Genomic DNA, 9,708 nt, shown 5'->3' on the forward strand with positions numbered 1-9,708 from the left:
CCCCAATTCCTGATTCTCAGTCCTCCATTCCAAGGGTCTCCAACAATTATTTCCCATGAATATCCCTGAAGTTTAGAAGGAATCATTCATTTCGGAGCACTTTAAAAATCTTAGTGCTCCAGACTAGCTAATGACCTTGGCCATGTCCTTGGCTGGAAACGTCTTTTCCTACCGAGCCCCAGCTCAAGGTCTGTCTGCTCTTAGGTGAGTGGGAGGATGGGTGGAAGTGTCCCACTGGGGAGAGTGGTCTAGGGCATGGGGAGATTCCCTGAATTTGGCTCATACCTCATGAGTTTTCTTTCTCGGGCAGCTTGGCTTGCCCTCTTCTGCCCTGCTGTCCCATCAGAGTGTAAGTTCTGATTTGGGGTTTGGAAAGTGAAGTTTCTGGGATGTGTGTGCCATGGTGAACTCAGCGTGCCCCCATCCCCTCCGCCTGTAAACAAGGAAAGTGAGATAGTCGGCGGGGGGGTTTCTCCCCATCCCAGTCCCAGGAGGCTCTACCCTGGGCCTCCTCATCTCCCTGACCCCTTCTCATTGGTCCTTTTTCTCCTCTGGTTTCCTGGGGACTGGAGCAGGGGAATAAAGGCAGAGAGCAGCGGGAGGGAGCCTGTTTCTGTTGCTTGGATTCTCTGGGCTCACTTGTTCCTCTGGTGAGTTCTTAGGTGATGAGAATGGAGGACAAAGAGCCGTGGTGACCTCCACAAGGGAGTCCTGGCCCGAGGAGTGAGCATTTGCTCAGGCAAGAGTGGGCAGACTTTTTGGAGTTGTGACCATCAGTCCTGAGAAATGGCTCTTGGGGAACGGGTGGGGATCTTGATCAGCCAGGATGACCTTGTCTCCTGGCTGTCTCCTTGAGGTGGCTGGAAGCTGAGGTTTCTGAGTGGTGGGAAATGAATGACAGGTCCAGTTCTAGAACCATTAGTGGGCTTTGGAAGGGGGTGAGAGCCAGCAGCTTCTTCCTTCTTGTTCAGGATCCTCCCCAGGATTCTCCTGCAGCCCCAAGTTCCTGGGGTGTTGCCTCCTTCCTCCCTGAGGAGGAAGTTTGGTTTTCAAGTCTGAGTTACAGGAGCTCGATCTGCCTGCTGGCTGTGTTGGTGGTATCAAGGGCACCATTTAAACCCAACCTCTGGACTCAGGTCTCTGAATGATCCAGGGATTGTCATAGGTCCACGCCTGGTCTTCTGGCCAGTCTCGGTTTGTGTGGTTCTCCGGTCCTTTCCCCTTCTTCCTGTTGAGGACTTATCTCCAAGTTCCAGCCTCAGCCCCCTCCAAACCCTGGACCCTTACTTGCACTGACCCCCACTTCTATAATGGGGCATTCCCTGATATCAGCTGATTCAGGCACTGGGGCAGAAGAGGTGCCTAGGGGGAGACTTCCTCTGGTCCCCAGTGCCCAAGCCAATGGGGCAGACAAAAATCCCTGACCCTTTATCTGTTCTACTAATCTGTCACCAATTCTTCTTTGGGGAGTTCATCTTGTCATTCCTCTGCCCCTAGGGACCTTTTTACAAACATCTCCTAAGCAGGAGAGTCAGTAGTCTTTTAAGGTGACTGCTCATGCCCCCCACTCTGGCTGTACCAAAGTTTGCCTTGGGTCTCATTATAACCTGTGTAGATACGTTTGAGTCCACCTGGTGGTGGATGCCTGTCTCATCATGGGTTTTAATCTCTGCTCCGCTGAGGAAGGGGCCTTAGAGCTGGGCTAGTGAAGGTCTGGCCCTCTGAAGAACGCGGTCTTCCCCTCTTCCTTCCCCCTCCAGAGCTGCAAACGGTGATGGAGACGCCTCTCGAGAAGGCCCTGACCACCATGGTCACCACTTTTCACAAATACTCGGGGAGAGAGGGCAGCAAACTGACTCTGAGTAAGAAGGAACTAAAGGAGCTGATCATGAAGGAGCTGTGTCTTGGGGAGGTAAGTGACTGTTCCCTCACCGCCACTCCAAAGTCTGAGTGCTTCTTATGGGTGCCATTGCAACAGAACCAGGCAGAACCCCTTTCCAGGTTCGGGACTCTCACCATGAAAAGAATTCAGAGAGGAGAGGAGCCAGTAGAAATAAGTAGTAAAGTTTATTAAAGAAAAAGAGAAAGAAGACACACTAAAGAGATAGTGTGGGCACGTTGGAGGAGAAGCATGCACTGAGTGGTAGTAGGAAAGTTTTATTGCCATCTTCTTATCTCTACCTTTAAACAGCTGGTGTTGTCTTTGTTCTAGGCAGGGACAGTCATCACAGTGATGAGAACTTGTGACCTGTCCTTGCATATTTAAAATCTGTCTTTGGGCAGATGTTTAACAAGATTTATGACCCCATGCTTTTTGTCATTAGCTGAAAATTTGCTTTGGGCCCATGATTTTACAAGTGTTTACAGTTTTGGGAGCCTTCAGAGCTTTACGGGAAATTTTGGCCCCATGAAGTCTGCAGTTGAAGCTTTGCAGGTTTGCATCATCTCCTTTGAAGCTGAATAGAAGACCAGGGACCACAGCCTTGATGCCCTATTCTATCCTGCCACACCATGAGGGCAGGGGGTAAAAAAAAAAAGAAAAAAAGAAAAGGAGGAAACAGCAGGTCCACTGTGTGAGGTGGGAGGCCCAGCCCCTCCTGCATAGAGCTCCAGCCTGAAGGAGCACACACTCCTGCCTCGGGGTTCTCTAGTCTGAGCTGGGAGCAAGATGGCTGAAGGGTACCTAAAGAGACCAAGGGAGAGGGTCTAAACCTCTGCACTGGGGGGTGGGTCAGGTTCACAGGGAAGGAGGAAAGGCTAAGTCTGGAGGGTGAGGTGAGAGCAAGAAGCCGGGGAGGGTGTGTCCAGGCTTTCCCAGTGGTGGCCGAGCCTGTGCTAGGGACTTTGGGGATGAAGGGGTCCCGGTGCCCAGGTTGAGCTGTGTACGACTCAAGGGCTCCTGATCCTCCTCTGTGAGAGGCATATCCAGGGCTCTCAGGGATGCTGACATGGGAACCAAAAGGATCGCCCTGTTAATTTGAGAACACCGGGTAGGAAGGAGGCAGAAGTGATTCTCACCCGATGGAGATGATGGAGATGGTGGGAGGGAGGTGATAGTTAAGAAAATGTAAGTTATATAACTTGTCCAAAGATACCCAGCTAATGAGAAGCTGAGCTGGAAATCCAGGCCAGGCCTGTGTATCACCTTCCCCTTTTCCTACAAAATTCAGCCTAGGTGCTCTCCCATCGCCCCACATCCTGAATCTTGGTGGGCCTACCCAGAGAAGCTCCCGGGAGTGTGCTTTGCTGGGCAGGGGACTGAGGCAGGTGTGGATATCCTGCTAGGCTCTCCACATCCTGGAGCTAATGAGGGCAGAGGGAGGGCCACAGGCCCAGCAGGGGTTAATTGCAGGGGGACAGAGGCCCAGGGGAGGGCTTGGCTATAACAGGAGCCCAGGCTGGGGCTAAGGTTCACGTCACCACAAGGCTGTTTCCATCTCTGTATGTCTCGACGATCCTGTGGGAAACCCGGAGCTGAGGGCAATGAAAGGAGGGCAGGATCTGCCTGTCTGTATCTTCTTCCCGTTCCAACCCTAGGGGCCCTGTCTCCATCCTCCTGGTGAAGCCGGGCTGGGAGGGCAGGGGAGCAGGCAGAAGATAAGAGTGGGCAGGTGGGCACCCATCTCCATACCAGCCTTCCACAGGCTTGGAGGGATGGGGTGGCTTCTCGGGTCCAATTCTCAGTTGTCCCTTAAAATGAGGACAGAGTAAGTCAGAGACTTGCATCATCTTCAGTGCCATGCAACCAGAAAGCCATTTTTCTTAGGTGTTGGTATGAAATCTAGATTATTAATTCTCTGGATGGGGAAAGATGTTGAAGGGAAGGGGCCTGTTCTAGTCTTCAAATTGCCATTTACTTACATTCAGGAGTCAGGTCACTGAGTCCTTTCTTGGTGCCAGGCCTGTGCTGGGTAAGGACTGTGGGCAAGACTCAGTGCTTCTGACTCAGCTGCAATCGCCCCTCACCAGAGGCTGCCTTTGGGGGCGAGGGTGGGATGGGGGAGGGATGGGACCCTGCAGAGATCAGGGGCAGGGCCGGGGGCATTGCTGAACTGTCCCTCCCCTGGCCCCTTACAGAAAATGGAGGAGGGTGGCATCGATAACTTGATGAAGAGCCTGGACAAAAACAGCGACCAGGAGATCGACTTCAAGGAGTACTCTGTGTTCCTGACCACGCTGTGCATGGCCTACAACGACTTCTTCCTGGAGGACAACAAATGACCAGGCTGCCCTCGGCCCTCGCAGCTTCTCTCACACCCTCCTAAGTCTCTGTCCCTCTTGCCCCTCCCAGATGGACTCTGCTCCAAACTTCCCTTCCAGCAGAGGAAATAAAGATTTTCCATTCCAGGTGTTTGAAGGCTGGTTTTGATGTTGTCTTGTTTGCGTTGGCTGGGGGTGGGGTGGGGCTTCTCCTTGAGTGGGTTAAGAAAGCCTCTGAGGGTTAGGGACCCGAGCTCCCACCCCGTTTGTGCCCTTCCTCAGTATGGAAGTCATCGAGCTTGTCCTGGTTTAGTTTTGCCCTCCTGGAAAATGGGGAGGTTGGTCCAGGCTTTTGTTTGTCTCCCAGGAGGGCTGCAAAGATGCAGAGAGAAAGGAGAAAGTGCTTTGAGAGTGAGGGCACTGGGGCGGTAGGGGTGGTGATGGGCAAGCTGTCTGACGGGGGTCTCTAGCTCACAGGGGGCCACCGTGGCAACACTGGTAAGAAGGGACAGCCTGATCTTCACCTACACGCCAGCGCACTTTCCCTGTCCTCTATCTGTGTCTCCCAGCAGCACTCCCCCATCGTCTTGGGAGTCTAATGCTTTTTTGCCCTTCCTCCACCTTCCTCTATCAAAATCTTTTCGGGGGGGGGGGGAACTAGTGCTGCTTAGGGCGTGGCCAACGCGTTTTGTGTGCACATTAACGGCAAGAGACTCTTAAGGGTGGCATTCCAGGCAGTGGGGGGAAGGGAGTAGGAAGGGGTGGGGACTTCTTTTCAGTGGGGGGATGGGTGCTTCCACATATCCTTTAAATCTTCTGTAGACCAGTGGTTGCTCTCCTCTCCCCCATCTAGAGTTGACCCTGAACACCGCCAGGGGGATGGAGGTCCCACCGGCATCCCATGATCGCGCCCTTCTTCACCCCCGCCCCCAACCTCCAGGAGCGCTTCAGGGACACCCACATGTTCTGGCGCACAGACGGCTGAGAAAGAACCAGGGAGAGATCGCCGCCATGCGCGTTAGCGCCTCCTCCCCCTCGCAAGTCACAGCAGGCCCCTGGAGCTAGGGAGGTTAGGGGCAGCTCGACGTCACTTGGCTCGCAGTGGTCTCCCCCAAGGCCCCTCCACTCCTTCCACTAGGGCCCCCGCCCCCGCCCGGAACCAGAGCAGGGGGCGTGGTGGCCGTGGTGTGTGTGCCGCGTAGGGCACCGGCGCGGGGCGGGACGCGCGCGGGCGGGGTGGGCCTCCCGGACAGCGGCCGCTATAAGGCCGGCCGGACTGCGACACAGCCCATCCTCTCGACCGCTCCCTTCGCGTTTCTCTGCCCCCGGTGCGGTGAGTTTTCCACCCGGCCGGCTCGGGGTCCTTCTAGGGCCGGCCCTCCCTGGGCGCTGGGTCCAGGTGCGCCCTCCCCCAGACAGCCATTGTTGGCGGGGAGAGCCAGGAGCAGCGGGCTGTGCCAGGCTGGCGCCGTGGGCTAAGGCAACAGGATGGGGCGGCTCCCCCGAGTGTGCCTTTGTGGGGTGCGGGCGTGTCAGTGCCGCTCTGGGTGGCCTGTGAGGCTGTGAGTGTGGCTGTCATACTCCCCAGCTGCTTCTCCTGGAACCTTTGGAGCACAGTTCTCTGGAGTGCTCAAAGCAACTCGTCCTCTTGGGCTTGGAATCCTTGACTCACCTCTCCTCCCTAGCTCTGGTCCCCCTCAGGGTGCTGGTCTCTTGGAGTCCAGCCCTAGATGGCCTCCTCCTCCCCCTCAAGCCCTGGGCCTCCTCCTGGTGCCACTTGTCTGAGGCCTGAGCCCTGTGTCAGCAGGGTGGTCAAAGGTAGTGTGGGCGAGGATCCTGGGGACAGAGCTGTTGAGATGTCCTTGTGAGTGAGAAGTCCCTGCTGTCTACGGCTGGGCCTTCTGGGCACTGAACAGCCACTTTGCCCCCAGCTCCGATTTCAGCCCTCAGCCATGGCGTGCCCCCTGGACCAGGCCATCTACCTCCTCGTGTGCACCTTCCAGAAGTACTCTGGCAGGGAGGGTGATAAGAACACCCTGAGCAAGAAGGAGCTGAAGGAGCTGATCCAGAAGGAGCTCACCATCGGCTCGGTGAGCAGACCAACACCCCCCACCTCCTGCCCTTGAGGGGGAGTGCCCAGTGCAGGGGATTCACATTTATCCATTTCTGGGGCCCTGGTCCACAACCCTCACTAAGTGAGGGGACACACTCCCGTGAGGGTTGGGGGATACTCTCAGCCTGATATTCCTTCCCCCTGAGTGGGCAGCAGGAGCCAAGGGAAGTAAACCCAAGATGAGCCCAAGGTGTACAAGGATCCTCCATGACCAGTGAGCACAGAGCCACCTGTACCAGAAGGGGCTGCTGGGGGTGGCATGGGGTGGTGGTGGTGGTGGTGGGTGCAAGGAGAAGCTCCTGGGTTCTCACCACCACTGAGGCCGATTCCCATTCTAACACATTAGAAGCTGCAGGATGCTGAAATTGCAAGGCTGATGGAGGAACTGGATCGGAACAAGGACAAGGTGGTGAACTTCCAGGAGTATGTCACCTTCCTGGGGGCCTTGGCTATGATTTATCATGAAGCTCTCAAGTCCTAAATAAATTGGGAAGGTGGACATCCCTCTATGGGGTCTAAGTCAAATCCAATGGTGGGTTATTGTAAAATATAAAAAGAATTTTTTTTGTCAAATCTACACCTGTGTCCTGGTCTACTGATTTCTGGTTTTTCCTTCTGCTTGGTGCTGTACCAGCCAGTCAGAAAGTTTGCTCACAGTCAGCCTCTGGGTGTGACTCAGTGACTCACTGTCAGACCCCAGAAAAGAGTCTAACATATAGAAGGAATGTCTGATCCAGGGGCCCTGCTGCTTATCTCATAGAAAATAGATGCCCCATAAACTAAAGAATGAAGGCTGTTCAAGACTGTTCAGCCACAGTGGTGCCCCAACCCCAAAAGGTGGGTAAAAGCAAGGTCAGATATTTCTATAAGACAAACTGAAAAGGCCTGCTCTCAGATAGATAATGCAGCTGCTTATCTAAGAAAAATGTGCCAAAATTCTAGCAACCTGTCAGCCTAGAAATTGATAGGCACTTGCCCAATTGAGGCACAGGACGCACTCAGCAGGCACCCTTCTCCCCCAACACCCTTCCCTCCCCACATAGGTTTTTTCCTTTAAAAAATGCTGCTCTCAGATAGAGGGCCAGAGCCATTTTTCCTTTCTTTTCTGATGGCTCCCACCTGCTTTCTGCTTTCTTCTTCTAATAAACCTTAAACTCTCTACTTAAACCATGACTCGCTGCGTTGTGTGGCTTCTTGAACGGCTCTGGACCTAACAGTCACCAGCCAGGGAGCTGGTGGGAGGGTCCACAACACGGGGGTCCCACCCTGACGAGGCCGCTGCCAGCTCACAAGGTGTCTTTGTCTTTATGTGAATTACAAAAAGATGCCCCCTCTAGGTGAAGCCATCTTAAGGAAAAGCTCAGATGGCTCTGGAACAAGCTTAGAGAAGAAGTGGTGTCTGGGTAGAGCTGTGCTGGGAGTTGGGGCCTCTCAAAGTGGGGCAGAGATAGTCCCAGCAGGTTCTCTGAGGAGTTGAGTGTGGTGAGAGAGGACGGAGGACCAGGAGGTGAACCCCTGGGCAGGGCGGGTCTGCTTTCTCACCACAGTGAGGGTGTGTGTGTGGGGTGGGGTGGGGTGGGGGGATGTGTGCACATCGGAGATGCCTGGGGCCTGGCCCCTGGCCCTGCGGAGTTTGCTGTCCGAGACCCTGAGGAGATTGCATGGCTGAGCTTGCTGGTCTGTGCTGGCCCAGCAGGAGGTGGGGGAGACATGCTTTAGGATTCTGTCCCTGCATTCAGGGACAAGGCTTTCTTTGTTGCCAGGGGTGGTGGTGGTGGTGGTGGTCTGAAGAGTGGACAGCTGCAGGAACACGTGAATCATGGGGTGCTAATGAATGGCATGGGGTGGGGGTGGGGTCCCTGGGGCTGGACTGAAAGCAGAATGAATCACCTTTGGAGCCAAGCCTAGCTCTCAACCCCTGTGAGAAAACATGGCTAATTGTCTAAAAGATTGTCCATTGTCTGAAGTTGTATTTTTAGGTGGGAGGGTTGGGCTGAAAGGAGAAAACTTTCACCTCAGGGTGATGGGGCATTAGTCCCCCTTCTCCTCCCCTCTAGAGCCTAGTCCCAACTGGGCAAGGCAAGTCCTCCCACCCCCTCTCCCCCACAGATTCTGGGGGAAAGAGCTCTCTACCTCAGATGGAAACCACATCTTCCTTCCCCTCTTACTCATCTTCACCCAGGGAGCCCCCCTTTGTGGAATTAAGACTTCCTCCTCCTTCACTGGGTTTGAATTGGTGAACAGTTCCTGGAGGGCGGGGAGCCCCACCTTCCCTGGGCCCCACCTACTGGGAGCCATCTTCTCTATGCCTCCTCTGCCCCACAGGGGAGTTGGCACTCACACTGTTGGGCAGCAGGAAGTGGGACCACCCGGGGTCCCAGCTCCACCTCTGCACAGCCACATCCAAGTCTCGGCTCTATTCAGCTTTTCATCCCCCCAGAGGACAACAGTTTGGGGTGCAGAGCGAGTCCCCTCGAGTGGGCAGAAGGAAGGATGCTGCGGGGGACAGGGAGCGTCGGGTTGGTTTTCTTTAGCCTTTGGAGGGGCTGATGGGGTGGTGCCGGCCATCAGGGAGCCTGTCCGTGAAGAGGGAGACAGGACTTGGGCAGCCAGGGTAGGGGGACCAGTTGACTCCCAGCAATCAACCAAAAAATAAAGGAACCCGACTTCATCTGAGACTCACCTACTACGAGCAAGTCTCTGAGGAGAAGGCCGCCAGCAAGGACAAACAGAATCTGAACCCTGTTCCTTCCCAATCCCTGCTCTCAGAGGCGAGAAGACCTGTGTACAGATCAGTGCTAGTAAGGAGAGGGACGAGTTGTTTCAATGGGCCAGGACTGATCAGGGCATTCAGCCCTGCTCCTCCAAGCAGCTCTTGGGGTGGTAGTGTTGGGTGGTGTGTGTGTGTGTGTGTGTGTGTGTGTGTGTGTGTTGGGGGCAGGGGGGCGGGTTAGGGCAGAACAAGGGGTTGAAGAGAAACTGCAAATGGGCACCGTCCACCTGTAATACACAGGTGCGTGTACCAGCTTCTCCGCAGCAGTGGAGGGTCTTCTAGTTTGCTAATGCTGCCAGAATGCAAAACACCAGAAATGGATTGGCTTTTATAAAGAGGGTTTATTTGGTTACACAGTTACAGTCTTAAGGCCATGAAGTGTCCAAGGTAAGGCATCAACAATCAGGTACCTTCACTGGAGGGTGGCCAATGGTGTCCGGAAAACCTCTGTTAACTGGGAAGGCACGCGGCTGGTGTCTGCTCCAAGGTCTGGTTTCAAAATGGCTTTCTCCCAGGACGTTCCTCTCTAGGCTTCAGCTTCTCTCCAAAATGTCACTCTTAGTTGCTCTTGGGGCATTTGTCTTTTCTTAGCTTCTCTGGAACAAAAGTTTGCTTTCAAAGG

General features: G+C 54.6%; 2 protein-coding genes across 3 annotated transcripts; both read left to right on the forward strand.

Annotated features, from left to right (window-relative positions):
- Positions 1-187: 187 nt before the first annotated feature.
- S100A5 (S100 calcium binding protein A5) lies at positions 188-4,287 on the forward strand. Of its 2 annotated transcripts, none has more exons than XM_037814193.1 (3): positions 188-204; positions 1,761-1,912; positions 4,078-4,287. In XM_037814193.1, exons 2-3 carry the CDS (start codon positions 1,775-1,777, stop codon positions 4,219-4,221), a joined length of 282 nt encoding a protein of 93 aa, XP_037670121.1. In that variant the 5' UTR covers positions 188-204; positions 1,761-1,774; the 3' UTR covers positions 4,222-4,287. The 2 variants fall into 2 exon arrangements, with proteins under 2 accessions (XP_037670121.1, XP_037670113.1); XM_037814185.1 differs by lacking the exon at positions 188-204 and adding an exon at positions 1,180-1,194.
- A 1,090-nt stretch (positions 4,288-5,377) lies between these two features.
- Positions 5,378-6,890, forward strand: S100A6 (S100 calcium binding protein A6). The gene is made up of 3 exons (XM_037814206.1): positions 5,378-5,533; positions 6,132-6,290; positions 6,660-6,890. The coding sequence occupies exons 2-3, from the start codon at positions 6,153-6,155 to the stop codon at positions 6,792-6,794; spliced, it is 273 nt and encodes a 90-aa protein (XP_037670134.1). The 5' UTR covers positions 5,378-5,533; positions 6,132-6,152; the 3' UTR covers positions 6,795-6,890.
- Positions 6,891-9,708: the final 2,818 nt, after the last annotated feature.

Source organism: Choloepus didactylus, chromosome 2 (assembly GCF_015220235.1).
Source record: "Choloepus didactylus isolate mChoDid1 chromosome 2, mChoDid1.pri, whole genome shotgun sequence".
Taxonomy (NCBI): Eukaryota; Metazoa; Chordata; class Mammalia; order Pilosa; family Megalonychidae; genus Choloepus; species Choloepus didactylus.